The sequence below is a fragment of the Artemia franciscana genome, chromosome 14 (genome assembly GCF_032884065.1).
Source record: "Artemia franciscana chromosome 14, ASM3288406v1, whole genome shotgun sequence".
Classification (NCBI taxonomy): Eukaryota; Metazoa; Arthropoda; class Branchiopoda; order Anostraca; family Artemiidae; genus Artemia; species Artemia franciscana.
The window spans coordinates 35,842,338-35,861,543 of record NC_088876.1 but is presented as its reverse complement, the minus strand read 5'-3'; the positions used below and the strand labels follow the sequence as shown (position 1 = coordinate 35,861,543).

General features: G+C 32.6%; 1 protein-coding gene across 1 annotated transcript in view; it reads left to right on the top strand.

Annotated features, from left to right (window-relative positions):
• LOC136035786 (voltage-dependent calcium channel type A subunit alpha-1-like) overlaps positions 1 to 19,206 on the top strand; it is a 192,280-nt gene that overhangs the window by 97,129 nt on the left and 75,945 nt on the right. Inside the window, exons 14-15 of the mRNA XM_065717760.1 lie at positions 8,504 to 8,569; positions 12,136 to 12,227. Of these exons, the coding sequence (XP_065573832.1) occupies positions 8,504 to 8,569; positions 12,136 to 12,227 (158 nt within the window). The remainder of the gene's footprint in view (positions 1 to 8,503; positions 8,570 to 12,135; positions 12,228 to 19,206) is intronic.

The following is a 19,206-nucleotide window of genomic DNA, read 5'->3' as shown; positions in this document are numbered from 1 at the left end:
TTACGCGCCATAATAGTTACGCGCCATTGTAGTTGTGTCCCTATGTCCCACCTGTGAATATAGATAGATATATATATATGGTTTTAACTACGTAAAACTTGCGAATATACAACATTCTTTGCTGTCCCATTGTCTTTGCATATAAATAGATTGTCAGGTTTACCGACTCTTGAACATGCAACATATAATGGTCCATGGGAAAACAATCTGTATTCAGATCTATACCTCATGATTCTAATGATTGCCCTTGAGCTTTGTTGATGGTGATTGCTAATCGACCATTCCCTGTCCCGGTGTCCCGGTCGTCATTTACATCCCCCTGTTTCCCCCGGTGTCCCCGTTGTAGTTGTGTCCCTGTGTCCCGGTCGTCATTTATATTCCCTGTGTCCCGGGTCCCGGTCGTCATTTGTATCCCGGTGTCCCGGTCTGTATATACATTCGTTTTTTAGTTTTGTTTTTCTCCTTTATTTTTTTCCTTTTTTTTTCTTTTTTAGCTTATTTAGATTTTTAGATTTTTTAGTTTTTTTATTAGTTTTTAGTTTTTTTTTCTTTTTAGTTTTTTTGTCCCGGTCGTCATTTATATCCCCCTGTTTCCCCCGGTGTCCCCGTTGTAGTTGTGTCCCTGTGTCCCGGTCGTCATTTATATTCCCTGTGTCCCGGTCGTCATTTGTATCCCGGTGTACCGGAGTTGTGTCCCTGTGTCCCGGTCGTCATTTATATTCCCTGTGTCCCGGGTCCCGGTCGTCATTTGTATCCCGGTGTCCCGGTCTGTATATACATTCGTTTTTTAGTTTTGTTTTTCTCCTTTATTTTTTTCCTTTTTTTTTCTTTTTTAGCTTATTTAGATTTTTAGATTTTTTAGTTTTTTTATTAGTTTTTAGTTTTTTTTTCTTTTTAGTTTTTTTGTCCCGGTCGTCATTTATATCCCCCTGTTTCCCCCGGGTCGTCATTTATACTCCCTGTGTCCCGGTGCTTTGTTGATTGCTAATCGAACATTCCTTTTGTCCTGGTCGCTTTCTCTTTGAGTGTCGTCATTTATTTTTTTCTTTTTTAGTTCTTTTAGTTTTTACCTTTTTTAGTTTTTTTTAGTTTTTAGTTTTTTTAGTTTTTTACCTTTTTTTAGTTTTTTTAGTTTTTTTTAGTTTTTTAGCTTTTTTATTTTTTTTATTAGTTTTTAGTTTTTTTGTAGTTTTTGCCTTTTTTTTAGTTTTTTTAGTTTTTTAGCTTTTTTATTAGTTTTTAGTTTTTTTTGTAGTTTTTGCCTTTTTTTAGTTTTTTAGTTTTTTAGCTTTTTTATTTTTTTTATTAGTTTTTAGTTTTTTTTGTAGTTTTTGCCTTTTTTTTCTCTTTGAGTGTCGTCATTTATTAGTTTTTTCCTTTTTTTTTTTAGTTTTTTATTGGTTTTTACCTTTATTTTAGCTTATTTTTCAGTTTTTTCCTTTTTTTTAGTTTTTTTTATTTTTTATTTTTTTTAGTTTTTTACCTTTTTTTAGTTTTTTTAGTTTTTTAGCTTTTTTACTTTTTTTATTAGTTTTTAGTTTTTTTTGTAGTTTTTGCCTTTTTTTAGTTTTTTCAGTTTTTTTTTTAGTTTTTTATTGGTTTTTACCTTTATAGTTTTTTTAGTTTTTTAGCTTTTTTATTTTTTTATTAGTTTTTAGTTTTTTTTGTAGTTTTTGCCTTTTTTTAGTTTTTTCAGTTTTGACGTCACCTGATCCAGTTTTTTCAGGTGACGTCACCTGACACATCCATCCATCCATCCACAGACAACTTATTTTTATATATATAGATAGATAGATATATCATGAAAAGAGAAATCACCAATGCAACAGCACAAACACATAAAAATATATATATCTATATATATATATAAATAAGTTGTCTGTGGATGTGTCTGTCAGGTGACGTCATGTTTGTGTGTTGACTGACGTCATGAAGTTAGTTGTCGTCATTTTTTTATGACGGTGACGTCATTAAAGATATTTAAGACATGCGTTCACGTAGAAATCTATTAATGTTTAACTTTAAAATGACTGATGAACTTACAATGGCAACAGCCGAGGAAGATGCTCAAAGAGTCTATGCCAAAAAACTTGCTGCTGATAGAGAAAGTCAGAAAAGAAAGCGTGCCGAGGAATCAAAAGAACACCAAGGAAACAGGCTTGAGGCTGATAGAGAAAGAAAGAACAGAAAGCGTGCCGAGGAACTACCAGAGCAACGCGAAAGCAGACTTGCTGCTAAAAGAGAAAGTGAAAAAAGAAGGCGTGCCGAGGAACTACCAGAGCACCATGAAACCAGACTTGCTGCTAAAAGAGAAAGTGAAAAAAGAAGGCGTGCCGAGGAATCACAAGAACAGCAAGAAATCAGGCTTGCTGCTGATAGAGAAAGTAAGAAAAGAAAGCGTGCCGAGGAATCAGAGCAACCTGAAAGTTCTCGCCTGGCATTCAGGTACAGCCCAGTCGATGATTATAGCTTGAGTAGATGTGTTCAAATCGGGACTATGTCTAAAATTTGTCCCTATTGCAAGGCCTTGAAATTCAATGGTGAAACAATGGGAATGTGTTGCGCCTCAGGAAAAGTTAAACTTCCTCTATTGGCTGCACCACCAGAGCCATTGAAGACTTTCCTTACTGGAACTACGTCAGAATCTAAGCGTTTTTTGTCACAAATCAGAAAATATAACTGATACATGGACCTTGCGGTGCACTGAACGAAAATTCACCATGCATGGCCAAAGGAAGGTGCACAAAGCAATATCCTTGACTTTTAGTATCCAACACAATTACTGGCAATGATGGTTACCCACAATATAGAAGAAGATCTACTGAAGATGGCGGTAAAACAGCAATAATAAAGAAGCGTAACGGTACCACCATCGAAGTAGATAACCAGTGGGTTGTTCCATATTCCCCATTATTATCAAAAACATTTAATGCACACATAAACGTTGAATACTGTAACTCCGTAAAGGCAATCAAATACATATGTAAATATGTCAACAAAGGCAGTGACATGGCAGTTTTTGGCTTGCAGCCCGAAATCAAAGATATCGACGAAATCGTACAATATCAGGCTGGAAGATACATAAGCAGTAATGAAGCTGTTTGGCGAATTCTTTCATTTCCGATACATGAACGTAGTCCAGCTGTTGTTCACTTAGCGGTACATTTACAGAATGGTCAACGTGTTTATTTCTCGGAAACCAACGTGCAACAAAGAGCCCTGAATCCACCGGATACAAAGTTAACCGCTTTCTTTTCGCTTTGCTAAATTGATTCTTTTGCAAAAAACTGCTGTATACTGAAGTGCCCTTGTATTACACGTGGAATACTAAAAATAAAGTATTTGAACGTCGAAAACAGGGTTTGTCAGTCGACGGCCAACCTACCATCTTCAAAGATACCACGATAGGAAGACTCTACCCCAATCAACATGAATGCTTCTTTCTACGCCTGCTTTTGGTGAATGTACCCGGTCCGACATCCTTTGAGTATTTGAGAACTGTAAACGGTACTATACATGACACTTACCGTAGTGCATGCCAAGCTCTGAATTTATTGGAGAATGACCAACACTGGGATAACTGCATCAATGACGCGTGCGAAACGTCAACCCCAAGTCAAATTCGTGCATTGTTTGGCATCATTTTAACAACTTGCTCTCCATCAGCTCCTACAGAGTTATGGGAAAAATATAAGTCAAAAATGTCCGAAGATATACTCCATCGAAAACAGTTAGAGAAGTCAGATACGACTTTTGATTTTACATCAGAAATTTATAACTACACTTTAGTTATTATAGAAGATTTGTGCGTACGTATGGCAAACAAACCTCTTCAGGATTTGGGAATGCCTTCACCTAACCGTATCGCTGCTGTTTCGACATGTGTAGAATTGGATCGTGAACAAAGTTACAGTACGAGTGATCTATTGTTGTATGTACAAAATACTATTTCCAAGTTAACGTCGGAACAAAAAGACATTTATAATACGATAATGCATTGTGTCGATAACAACGTTGGAGAAATTTTCTTTTTGGATGCGCCAGGAGGTACTGGTAAAACGTTTGTGATAAAACTGATTCTGGCATCAATTCGATCAAAAAATGATATAGCGTTGGCACTTGCGTCGTCCGGAATAGCAGCAACATTGCTGCCTGGTGGAAGAACTGCTCATTCCGCTTTGAAATTGCCTCTGAATTTACATTCTACAGAAACTCCCACGTGCAATATTTCCAAATCATCTGGGATGGGTAAAGTATTGCAGCAATGCAAACTTATTATTCGAGATGAGTGCACAATGGCACACAAAAAATCGCTCGAGGCTCTGGATCAATGCTTGAAAGATTTGCGAGGGAAGTCGAAACCCTTTGGCAGCACATTAATATTGCTTGCGGGAGATTTCAGGCAAACATTACCTATAATACCTAGATCAACTCCTGCAGACGAAATGAATGCTTGCCTGAAAAATTCTAATTTATGGGCACACGTAAAAACATTAAAATTAACTACAAATATGCGTGTCCGATTGCAAAACGATGACTCTGGTCAAACATTTTCAGATCAATTGCTGGCAATTGGAAACGGAAAGCTCCCAGTAGACTCAATTTCAGGACGTATACCACTACCTGCTGATTTCTGTAATTTAGTGACGTCCAAAAATGAATTGATTGAAAAAGTATTTCCGAATATTCTAAAAGATTATAAAAATAATAAATGGCTAAGTGAAAGAGTGATTCTCGCACCCAAAAATAAAGACGTCCACGAAATCAACAATATTGTTTTGACCAAGATTCGAGACCAGGCAGTCCTTTACAAGTCAGTCGACACAGTTTTGGAACCAAATGAAGCGGTTAATTATCCATCTGAATTTTTAAATTCCGTGGATCTTTCAGGGTTTCCACCACACGTGCTACAACTAAAAATAGGCGTACCAATAATACTTTTAAGAAATATCAACCCACCAAAGCTTTGCAATGGCACGCGACTTGCCGTAAAAAAAAAACAATGGAAAACCTAATAGAGGCCACAATCTTGACAGGGCCTTTTGAGGGTGAGCCTGTTCTTATTCCTCGCATTCCCATAAAAGATTACAATTCCCAATTCGATTAGCATTTGGAATCACCATTAACAAAGCTCAAGGTCAATGATTAGAAAAATGTGGTATAGATCTTAATACTGATTGTTTTTCCCATGGACAATTGTACGTTGCATGTTCGAGGGTCGGTAAACCTGACAATCTATTTATATGCAGAGACAATTGGACAGCGAAGAATGTTGTATATTCGCAAGTTTTACGCAGTTAATTTGTATTGTATCTATCTATCTATCTATCTATATAAAAACGAGTTGTGTGTATGCATGTTTGTTTGTTTGTAAAAAGAGCGTTTGCATATGACGTCATTATTAGTACATACGGCTTTGTATATGCAGAGACAATGGGAAAGCCAAGAATGTTGTATATTCGCAATTTTTACGTAGTTTGAAACACATATATAAATCTATCTATATTCACAGGTGGGACAGAGGGACACAACTACAATGGCGCGTAACTAATATGGCGCGTAATGACTTAAGCGCGAGGGGGGGCTTGGGGGGGCGCGAAGCGCCCCACCAACTAGGTTTTGGGCTGGCGCAAAGCGCCACCCCAACAGCTAGTATATATATGTATATATATATATATATATATATATATATATATATATATATATATATATATATATATATATATATATGAAAACTTAGACCTGGAGAGTTATTTTAGAATGGAGTTTTTTCGGTATTATTTACTCAACATTCTAAGTATCTAATGCAATCGATTTGGTTTTTACTTTCTTTTAATTGAGAATAGAAAACAAGAATTTGTCACTATATGTTGTATATGAAAGCTAATTGGAGTGCTAAGTATTTCTTAAGTATATGGTGACTAAAAAAAAGTGTGTTTCAAACAGAAAACTTATAAATTGCAATAAAGTTCGTAGTCGAAAGAATTGAGAATGCCAATCAATGGTAATTTAACTTCATATAATTATTCAAATCCTCTCCCTGTCCGCAATGGCATACCCCAAGGTATTCTCCTTGGTCCCCTTGTTTTTTCAGTCATGATTAACAGCCTCACGAAGGAATTTCCTGACCCATGGGTGTTTGTTGATGACCTAACCGTTGGTGAAACTTGCTTCAGAAAAAAGTGACCCTACGAGTATCTTTAATGAAACTCGAAATAAATCTCTGACTCAGACATGACAGTAGACCCTTCTAAGTCCATGATAATGCCAATTTGTTTCCTCAGATCCTCACCCTTTTTTCTTAATCTTGGGATTAGGTTGGAGGAGGAGCTTGCGTAGCTGTGTTGGCCTCAGGCGGCTTGGTGCTGCAGTGAGTTATTAGTAGTAGTAGTAGTAGTAGTAGTATATATATATTTTTAACTATGTAAAACTTGCGAATATACAACATTCTTGGCTGTCCCATTGTTTGTGCATATAAATAGATTGTCAGGTTTACCGACTCTTGAACATGCAACATATAATTGTCCATGGGAAAAACAATCTGTATTCAGATCTATACCTCATTATTCTAATGATTGCCATTGAGCTTTGTTGATGGTGATGCTAATCGAACATTCCCTGTGTCCCCGTCGTCATTAATATATCCCCCTGTGCCCCCGGCGTCCCCGTTGTTGTTGTTTCCCTGTGTCCTGGTCGTCATTTGTGTCCCGGTGTCCCAGTCTGTAATTTCTCTTTGAGTGTCGCGGTCGTCATTTATATTCCCTGTGTCCCGGTGTCCCGGTCGTCATTTTTGTCCCGGTCATCATTTGTGTTCCGGTGTCCCGGTCTGTAATTTCTCTTTGAGTGTCCCGGTCGTCATTTGTGTCCCGGTGCTTTGTTGATGGTGATTGCTAATCGAACATTCTTTGTGTCCCGGTCGCTTTCTCTTTCAGTGTCCCGGTCGTCATTTATATTCCCTATGTCCCGGTGTCCCGGTCGTCATTTGTGTCCCGATGTCCCGGTCTGTAATTTCGTTAGTCGACAAACATGACGTCAGTCGACACACAAACATCACGTCACTCGACACACAGACAACTTATTTATATATATATATATATATATATATATATATATATATATATATATATATATATATATATATATATATATATATATATATATATATATATATATATATACATATATACATATATATATATATATATATATATATATATATATATATACATATATACATATATATATATATATATATATATATATATATATATATATATGTATATATATACATATATATATATATATATATATATATATATATATATATATATATATATATATATATATATATATATATATATATATATATATATATATATATATATATATATATTTGTATTTCATTCTCTTTTTGTGTTAATTTGCTTATTTTTTTGACCCCCCCCCGTTTTGCCAGTTTTTATCTTCTTAACTTTTTATTGACGTTACACAGTTAAATTATTGACACTTTTGCCAGTTTTCGTGTATTCATATGATTTGTCGACTCCAAAGTCTGAATTCAGGCCTTTATGGGCTTGTTATAGCGATTTTTTTTTCAAAATAAATATCTTATCTATCTCTTATCTATCTATCTTTATATAACTCCTCCCCTTACATATAACCCCTATTCCTCTGAGGCATCCAAAGAAACTAAATATCTTCGAGCCCTTCACAGAAGCCAGCATTAGCTCTCCAGGAAAATTCAAGGCGTTTTGTCTTTTAGGGGGTTTCATGTTTGAACTGGAACCGCTTTGTCTCTCGCCGAAAATAATTATCATTATGATCACGAAAATATAAACTTTTTAACAATTCTATTTACTTTAGTTTCTGTGTTTGTGACTGATATAATTCCTGCAGCCCCTGCCCTATGTTTGTCTTTTTATTGGTGTGCTATTTTGTCTTTGTGACTGATTTAATTCTTGCAGGTCTTATCCTATGTTTGTCTTTTTATTGGTGCACTCTTTTGTGTTTGTGACTGATTTGATTCTCACAGACCTTACCATATGTTTGTCTTTTTATTGGTGTGCTATTTCGTGTTTGTGTCTGATTTAATTCTTGCAGGCCTTATCCTATGTTCGTCTTTTTATTGGTGCACTCTTTTGTGCTTGTGACTGATTTGATTCTCACAGACCTTACCATATGTTTGTCTTTTTATTGGTTCGCTCTTTTGTGTTTGTGACTGATTTCATTCTCGCAGGCCTTACCATATGTTTGTCTTTTTATTGGTGTGCTATTTCGTGTTTGTGTCTGATTTAATTCTTGCAAGCCTTATCCTATGTTCGTCTTTTTATTGGTGCGCTCTTTTGTGTTTGTGACTGATTTGATTCTCACAGACCTTACCATATGTTTGTCTTTTTATTGGTTTGCTCTTTTTTTGTGACTGATTTCATTCTCGCAGGCCTTACCATGTTTGTCTTTTTATTGGTGTGCTATTTCGTGTTTGTGACTGATTTAATTCTTGCAGGCCTTACCATATGTTTGTCTTCTTATTGGTATGCTATTCTTCATATATGCTATAATTGGAATGCAGGTAAGAATTTAGTTATAAGACTTACTTTGAAAACACACATCAAGTTATAACAATAGCTTAAGCATAATTTTACCATAGAGTCGACATACCATTTGATATAATCATTTTACAGTTAGTTTTTCAGTTTAAAGTAAGGAGCAGCATTAAAACATAAAGCGAAAAGAAATTATTACGCATATGAGGGGTGTTCCTCCTCCTCAGAACGTCTCTCTTTACGCCGAAGTTTTATAAGTACTTTAAAAAAACTTCTTATTATTCTAATTAAATGAACGTAGTGTTTCAGGATTCATTCTTAGAGAATTCAGACAGAATTCAAACTTTAGCGTAAAGAACGAATTGTTGAGGAGGAGCATCCCCCCTCGTATGCGCAATAATTTATGTTCGTTTGAAGTTTTAATATTGCTTCTTACTTTCAGTTGAAAAAACTTGTTTTTTTATTTAATTTCTGATCGTTTTTTAAATGATTCCAGGAAACCTGGCTACACCTTCACGAAAAATTCCCTCCTTCCCACGGATTTATTTTCTAGACCTTTCAATCCTGGTGAAAATTTATTGCAAACAGTTAACACCTCCATGCGTAAAATTGAATCAGCAAACAAAAAGCAAAGACAAAAAAAGAATTTCAAATAGGAATTCCCCTTGAAACTCCCCCTGAAAAATTCCATCCCCATGGAAAATTACCATTAAAAAATTAACATTAAAACTTCTAATAACAAACACTATACGTAAACAATGGGCGCCCATTGTAGCTGAAAGACCATTCCCCTGGGGCTGTGGAGGACATGATATCTACAAAGGCATAGTTATTCGGCCTTTCAACTATTTTGAAAATGATCATCCCCCCAAAAAAACAGGCATCCATGATCTTTCTTCTGGCAAAAAAATACAAAATTCCACATTTTTGGCAATAGAAGCTTGAAACCTCTGTAGTGGGGCTCTCCGATACGCTGAATTTGATGGCATGGTTTTCATGAAGATTCTATTATTTTTAGGGGGTATTACCTCCTTTTCCATAAAAACCGGCAAATTTTCTCTGGCTCATAACCTTTGATGGATAAGATTAAACTCAATGATACTTACATATCTAAAATGAGCATAAAGAGCCAATTTTTGATATATCTATCGGAATCAAAATTTTGCTTCTTAGAGTTTCGATTATTATTGAGCCAAATCGGTCCTTACTTACAGTTTGGTACTACGAACTGTTTGAAAAGCCATTCAAAGAGCACGAGAAACGTATAGGAGTGGATAATCTTGTACCAGTAGATGCTGGTGGTAATGTTGGTGGCTACTGGTGCTAATGGATACTAGTGCTAGTTGATACTGGTGTTAGTGTGAAAAAAAACGCCCAAAGGATTTGGCATCGTGCGATTGTTTCCTTTATAGCCTACCCTAAACTGTTGTATACTTTTCTTATCATCTGCTTTTACTTTATGGGGAGGACTCAAGAAAAAAGCATAGTTTGTTACCAGTAGGACTACTAGTTTAGAGTTGACTGTCCTAACTAAACTGTCAAAATTTCCCAATTGTAACCTAGGCCTAATTTGTAAAGACTGGATTTTGACTTAAAAATAATTTTTGAAAGCTTATTATTTATGATTTATAGAAAAAATTTACTATTAATGATGTAAAATCATATATAAAACAGGTGGGTGAAGTTTCACTGAAGTTTAACGAAGGTGAAGGGGAATTAAATTTTTAAGTTTCCTATTTTTTAATGGATTTGGCAAACACTAAAATGTTAGTGGCGCAAACAGTATCTAATCTATTGTTTTGTCTTATTGAATCGCTATATATTATACCTGGTGCCTTTTTATGTAATATTTTTAGTCTAATGTTTAATTGTATATTTATGTGATAACATTGTCAAATTTAGTGTTCTTTAAAAATAGGACAAGGGCTGTCATGGCTAAACAGAAAAATTTAAATTCGCCTCATTATAAGCTCGTTTCCAGATCTTTGTGCAGGGGGGTTTATTTTTTCAGGGGGGAGGGGGTGGTGCAAAAAAACTTTACAACGCGTATTAAAACTTGTTTATATGCATACCGTTTCCCGGCCAGAAATTTCGGTGGTAGGGGGGTCAAACTCGGTAAACCCCTTTAGATATGGCTTTGTCTGATTAGTCCACCTCTGCGATTAAGTCTATATAAAATACGTCAAGTTTTTATTCAAAAATCTTTTACTTACGAGCCATCTAGTACTCTGTGGTTCAACAGTAATAAGTAATTTTATATTGCAACAATTAATTAGGTATCTAACACGACGGTTAATTAGTAATCTTAATTAGCAACTATTAGACAGTAATCTTTATATCATCAACATGTCTAAATGTTTTATATATATATATATATATATATATATATATATATATATATATATATATATATATATATATATATATATATATATGTATATATAAATTTATATATATATATATATATATATATATATATATATATATATATATATATATATATATATATATATATATATATATATATATATAGAGAGAGAGAGAGAGAGAGAGAGAGATTTATATATACATATATATATGTATGTATATATATATATATATATATATATATATATATATATATATATATATATATATATATATATATATATATATATATATATATATATATATAGAGAGAGAGAGAGAGAGATTTATATATACATATATATATATGTATATATATATATATATATATATATATATATATATATATATATATATATATATATATATATATATATATATATATATATATAAAACATTTAGACATGTTGGTGCTATAAAGATTACTGTCTAATAGTTACTAATTAAGATTACTAATTAACCGCGTGTTCGATACCTAATTAATTGTTGCAATATAAAATTACTAATTACTGTCGAACTGGGAGTTGAACCACTGAGTACTAGATGGCTCGTAAGTAAAAGATTTTTGAATAAAAACTTGACGTATTTTATATAGACTTAATCGCAGAGGTGGACTAATTAGACAAAGCCATATCTAAAGGGGTTTACCGAGTTTGACCCCCCTACCACCGAAATTTCTGGCCGGGAAACGGTATGCATATAAACAAGTTTTAATACGCGTTGTAAAGTTTTTTTTGTACCACCCCCTGCCCCCTGAAAAAATAAACCCCCTGCACAAAGATCTGGAAACGAGCTTGCAATGAGGCGAATTTAAATTTTTCTGTTTAGCCATGACAGCCCTTGTCCTATTTTTAAAGAACACTAAAATCGACAATATATATATTTATATATATATATATATATATATATATATATATATATATATATATATATATATATATATATATATATATATATATATATATATATGCATATATACATGTATAAAATAAGTAATATAACAAGAGATTTAATAATAAATAAGAAGAGATAAAAAAAATAAAAATACACAATAAAAAGAACAAAAAATTAGTCATAGCACTTTTCTTAGAAGTGAACTATCTAATTGTCGTTGGTAAAACTCTGCCTAGGGCGTATATTTAAATTTGTATAATATATTTTAATGACAGTTTTTATTATATAATAGGTATTTGGGAACATGAAATTTGATCCTGATTCGGCCTTAAATAGGCACAACAACTTCCAGTCATTTTTTGCTGGTTTACTGTTACTTTTTCGGTGAGTGGGTATAGAAACAGATCCCCGGATGGTGTGTAGAAATTTTGACCGTTAACGTTTACCCGTCTTAGAAATTTCTAACCGTTATAGGATTAACTGCTTAGAAATTCCACCTCTTTTCTGGAGCAAAGAAAGCACCACGGATGAAAATTGGTTTTCAATATGTTTTTTATTAGTTAAAAATTTAAGATACTTGCTTATTTACTCAAAGGATTCACTAGTTTATAATTGATTTAAATCGATTTAAAACACTGCAATAAAATTTGAATGAAATGAAAAATTTGCTTTTCACGATTAATACGAAATAAAAATATTGAAACTGAGTAAAACATTTAATAAGACAATGAAACAAGATAACAAAAATTTTAACACATAACAACACAATCTTGGATTTCGAATTTGCTAAAATATGCTGATCATTTGTATGTAAAAAAGCTTATATTTTGCTTTATTTTACTTTCTTACTTAAAGTTTTACCGAATCGTCAAAATTTTCAATTCATTTCAATTGTAAATGGAAAGGCATTGTTGTCTAAGAAACTAACTGCCTGTAATAAAAAACCAAACTAGCCAGAAAATAAATCCCCAAAAAATTAAATAATGGGGCTTTTCCAAGTGCTTATCTGTGGTTTCTTTCCTTATTCCCAGAAAAGAAGGTCATGTAGTAAACTGCATCTGTGTTAAATGTGCCGACCTTATGGAAGCATGAATATGTGTAGTGTCACTGTGTTTATAGATGGCTCTACTTGATCAACTAGTATTCGCACAAAGTAACCTTTTCTTATATTTTAAGTGGCATTCACATTGCACATAAAAAACAGCTTTTAGGATGGAGTCAAATTTTTCATAATTGATTGAGAGCGTAAATAAGAATTTTATTTAAGGTAAGAGTACACGTAGGTAGTAACACTTTTGGGATGGGATTAACTTCCTCCTCCCTCAAATGTTAGGGAGTTTTGAAATAGCTTCTTTTAATTTTTTGAGGTATTTACCGGTTTTGGATTTTTTAAACTTGGAACTCTCCTCATTAAAATAATTGAGGCTGTCCCCTAATTCATTTTTGCTTACATTTATGTGGGTTGGGCCCATGATAGAATACATTCAGGAGAGTTTGTGTTTATTTAGAATGTTAGAAGCTCTTTGAACATATTTTTTACCTCCTAGGGTAGATATTACTTCTCCATTGCCTCCTCCTTCTTGGTTCCTTCTTTGAACACAGGATCTGTGAATGCTCGGTTACTCTGTTTTGCCAAAGAATATCTCTGAGAAATTATCATATCCAAGAGACTCCCAAATTCTTCGTTCCGTACCCAAGGGAGTTTCCAAAGAAATTTTAATCACTCCGAGGTTTTTAAGGGTTGGCCAGCTATTTCACATACAAAATTGCTCAAAAATGGAAATTATTCATGGATAGTCGGGGGTGTTCACTTGCTTCCCGTTTCTTGTTTGTTAGGCCAAAACAACTCAATAACTTAAAAATTAACGGAATATTTGAGAACAGTAAAAATTTTGTCAAGTAAACCTTTTTTTAAACAGCTCTGCTCCCCCGACGAGAAAAACTTTAACGGCTACTATTGAATTAACTAGCTATAATCAAACACCTCTGGAGTAAAAAAAAAACTGAATAACTTCTATTTTGTTCCGGATTCACCATCAAAAGTACCCTAGGTCATAAAATTAAAACTGCTTTTGGCCTCTGAGTGCATTATATGTCTATTTGTTTTTAAAATCCACTATTTATGATGGTCTTTCGTTCAGTTGTTTTAAAGTTTTGAAGTATCTTGGTGTTTTTGTGAGAATTACATTTGAAAATTACCTTTATCATATTAATTGATTATTCATTAATTATCAACATTCATCACATTTATTATCACATTAATTTATTACATTGATTTCCTATTGCCGTAACCCTAGGGATTTAGAACAACAAAAGACAATATTATGAATACTACTATTATTACTGTAAGAAATAAATATTATTATTATTATTATTATTATATACAACTTACGCTATTATATACATATATATATATATATATATATATATATATATATATATATATATATATATATATATATATATATATATATATATATATATATATATATATATATATATATATCTATATATATATATATATATATATATATATATATAAAAATTATAGTATTATTATAAATTACGTGGTTATATATAAATTATATCTATAAGATATACTTTTGAATTATATCTATATGATTAAAAGGCTATTATAATTATAAATAACACATTAATCCATAAGAGACCACATTATTGTCAGTGTTGTCACATCGATCCGTGAAAATGACTAAGCTAAATTTGTTAGTTAAATATGACAGCACTTTTTTTCCGTAAAAATTCATACAATCAAAAATTCATACAATACAAAAAATCAATTTAATTTATAATCTGGCGCACGGTACTACCAGAAACTGCATAATTTTATAGGAAAGAATTTATTATTAAGAGTTTAATCCCCATTTTTGTTTATTCTTTAAGACTTACATGGCTTTGTTACTTTCCACTTAACCATCTCAAAAATTGTATTTTCGCTTTCCTTGGTACTTTCATAGTTTTTAACCTCCTTTTTTATTGTAATTTGGCACCCACTACTACTAGAAATTGCATAATTACATAGGAAGGACTTCACCATTTAGATTTTTATCCCAAATTTTACTAATTTCTTAAAACTTATAAGGCTGTGTTAGTTTCCACTTAACAATCTCAAAAGTTCAGACTTCACTTATACTGTACTTGCTACTTTCGTTTTTTAACGGTACCTTAGATACAAAAAATTTTAGTAACAGCACCTAATGTTCTCAACACATAATTAAAGAAAGAAAAATTTGATTCCACCTTAAAAGATGTTTTTTTAGGGAGGTTAAGCCGCCACCTCTGTAACTAATTTATTTATAAATGTGTCGAGGTGTTTATAGTCATATCAAACATAAGTTTAGTTTTATTGAATAGTCAATTTTGGGCTATATGGACTATATACATTGTAAACTTTCGACTTTTGCTACTTTATTTACTACTTCTGGTTTTATTCATCTTGTTAAAACTACTTCAATATTAAAGACAAATCTAAAATTTAAACTGTTTATGTGAATTATCCTTAATGTGCAAAGAATTTTTTTTTTTTGTTATTCTTTGTTCATTCTAAACTCTGATGAATAATAAAATTTTATCGTTACTAAAATTTCAAACTAGTTGGGAAAAATCCAAGCGCTAAACACAAACTTGGCTAAATGCTAAGGAATTTCTAGAATTTGTTAAGCTCATACTAATCAACTTTAAACCATTTTGTGTATACCCTTTCATTCCCTTATTTATTTAGGTCTTTGGTAACATAGGGTTGAATCCGAATGATGCTATTTCTCGACATAATAACTTCAGAAGTTTTATTCAGAGTTTAATGTTGTTATTCAGGCAAGTTCAAATATAATTTAATTTATTTATTTAATTAAATTTATTTAATTAATTTTTTATTTAAATAGTTTTAATTACTTTTAATTATAATATAATTATAGTAATATTATTAATTATTTTATTTATTTATTTAATTAAATATAGTTTAATTTTGTCTATAACTCATGCTTGGTATGCGCGAGCACGTCTTTTATACTCTTGGATTTTCTATTTAGCGAATTAAATCAAATTATTATCAAATATAAGTAAACTTATAAAAATTGCTCAAAACCCTATCTTATTTCCTCCTTTGCCACCAGAGATACCCTGGTCTTCAAGAAGAGCTGCCAATCATTCTTCATATGTATTCCTGCATAGACGTCTTCCCACTGTGGTTGGACTCTCGTGTGGGTGTAGAAATAACGAAATACATTTTTTGCTTTTTTTTTTCTTCGTGGTCCCTCTGGGTACCACTCTAGTACTGTGCTGGGAATTCTATCTTCTACTGTAAGGATGACATCTCCAATAGTGCAATTTTCTTGGTATATAACATCTGGTGCCAGTGGCAAGTGCAATTTAGAGCAAACTGACTAACTTGGCCTCTTCAGTCAATATTAAATTGTCTTGCAAAGACAGTTATTTTTGGAAGCACTTAAAAACTAAACTTAAAACTTACCTTGTTAAGTGTTTCTAATATCAGTCAACATTTACTAAGAGAAATAGAGTTGCTTAAAATTAAAGTTAGTTAAAATTAAACACAGTTGCACAAAAGCAAAATATAAAACAGATTTTTTTTTCAAATCAGCTTTGATTGTACGTTTGTGGCATTGTAAAGATTTCCTAGCACTTGTCCATATTTACTTTCACTGAAAACTTCACATACTGAAAGGGATTCAGTTATGCATCTGAAGTTCTGCTGTTATCATCTTTTAACTATGATTGGGATTAATAGCCATAGAATTATTTACCATTAAATTATCGTTAATTTTTTTTAAATCGGTGTTCTGTTCAGCTTTTCAATCTGCAAGGAGGGATTAAATATGAGTGCAGCTTAGATCTATGGCTCCCTTGCCATCGTGTATTTGGAGAATCAACGATACAGTAGAAGTTTTAACAGATAACTTAAATTATTTTTGGTTGTAATACAGTCTTTGGTTTCTTTCCAATAGAACCTACAAATTTACTAGCCCCTTAGAACCATATGGATAAAATGGGACGGATTAAGCTTTAATTAAAAAATAGTATACCCGTTTTTTTTGCCAAATATATAAACTTATTATTTTGTTCTGTTTTCTCTTATGTACTCTTTGCTTCAGTCTATTTTGCTTTATGTCTTTAGCTTGCAACGTCGCTTGCAAAACTGCTTTTTCTTTTTGTCGATGTATAGTTATTTCCTCAATTTTTAAATTTTTTTATTAGTGTATAATGTGTGTCTTATAATCAATTCTTAAATTTTTGTGTAAGCTTTTGTGTATTTTGCTCTATTTTTGTGTAGTAGAATAAATACCGAGTGGACCAATAAGTGTTGGCTACCTGGTTGATTTAAAGCTTTAAATTGATTGGCTAAACTTGATGATAACATTACTACCGAAGAGCAGATGTCAAAAATTTAATTGATTTGTAAAGTTATGTTGACCCTGAGTGTTGACCCCTCTTACATGGCTTGCTGCTAACAGGTCTTAACCTTAGTTCTTACAGTTTCTGCGAGCAGTTGTATACCCTGTGCCGTTATGAGACTGCACTACTATAAGCAGCAGATTATACCTATAAGAATGAAAGGATTTTGTTCCTTTGAATATTAGTGGGAAAGAGTCATGAATAATGACTGAACCTACCCCGTTAGCCCTATTGTCGATCTTATGAGCTGGTAAAAACAATACTCTTGGGGCATCAGCATAAAGTAGGCGTCCGTTTTTGATGATGGGTCTGATGCAAGTAGGATGATCGACCTGGGCAGTATGTTTCGATGGTTACTATATTTTTTTTTTGTAAATATGTGCATTATCCTAGAAAATTTTAACTCTTACCAGAGTCAAAATTAAATATTTCTAGAAATGTAATTGTGAAAATCAAAAGTGACCTTTTCTTGAGTGGAAGCAGCAAAAGCAATTCTCTATATCTTTGCCCATACTGGTTCATAAAGAGACTTAAACAGTTCCATCAGAAGACCGGCTCACCTGGTGAGCATACTGAACGTGGATTTTAGTCAGAACTGAATTTTAATCAGTTTATCTATCATTAGCATCTTTATAAACATATGCAAATTCATTTTCAGGGTAGCACTACTATGCTACCCTGAATGGCGTAGCACTGCACTAGCACTAGCACTGCCATACCCTGAATGGCATGGCATAGCACTACTGTTACTGTTGACCCACCAGATTGGGGAGGTGGGAAATTCATCTCAATGGTGTCGCAAATTTTAAACAAAAAACACATGAATTTCCGATGAATTGAAGTCGAAATATTAGCCATTTTGCTATTTCTTAAGGGGATAAGAGATACTTCAGACCTTAGCAACTGCTAGATTTCCTTTCTATTATTTGGGATTGCCTCAAGATCACCGTTTCCACAGAGTGTGAGCACCACTGGCAAGCTCAATGAAACCATTGTGAAGTCAGCAAGACTGAAATAATAGACCCCTCCCAATTCATTTTTTTGAATTGATACCTGATATTGCTGACATTGACCTGCCCAGTCTTAGCCTACCTCAAAGACAGAATGTCTATTGAAAGCAAGGGCACGGTTTTTAAACTCAGTTAAGCCAATGTTGAGGAGACAATGCTTAAACATGGACCACTTACTATTTGTTTTAATGAGCTGACACCCGATATTCTTTACATAAGCCATCCAAAGTTTTATATTTGGGGCTACCTAAGAGATAGTGTCCATTGAGAGCCTGAGTGCCGTTGTTAAATTCAAAGTGGTCACTGTGGAGGAGACCAGACGTAATATGAAACCCTTAAAATTAATTTCTCTGAGTTGACACCTGATATTTCAGACAAATTGAATGTTTTCAGAAAAGAAATTTTGAAAATCAAAAGCGGCTTTTTCTTGAGTGGAAGCAGCAAAAGCAAATTTTCTATAACTTTTTTTTTGTGAGTTGACGCCCGATATTAGAGCCAAATCCTCCCAAGTTTTAAGCTATGGGACAACCTTAAATACAAAAATCCACAAGAAAACTGAGGGCTATTTTAAACTATAAGAAGCCATAATGGAAGAGACAAAATTAACTGCCATATCGTTTTTTTTATGCAAATCCAATATTCAAGACCTTAAACTCCTATTATACAATTTAGGAAGCTTCAGCTGGAACCGTCAACTTGAATTACGGTTGAAATTTGAGTTGTTGTTTTTTTTCAATATTCAATATTCAATGTTTTTTCAATATTATTCCAATGTTCAAGAATAAATACATAATATTCATATATATATATATATATATATATATATATATATATATATATATATATATATATATATATATATATATATATATATATATATATATATATATATATATATATATATATATATATATATATATATATAT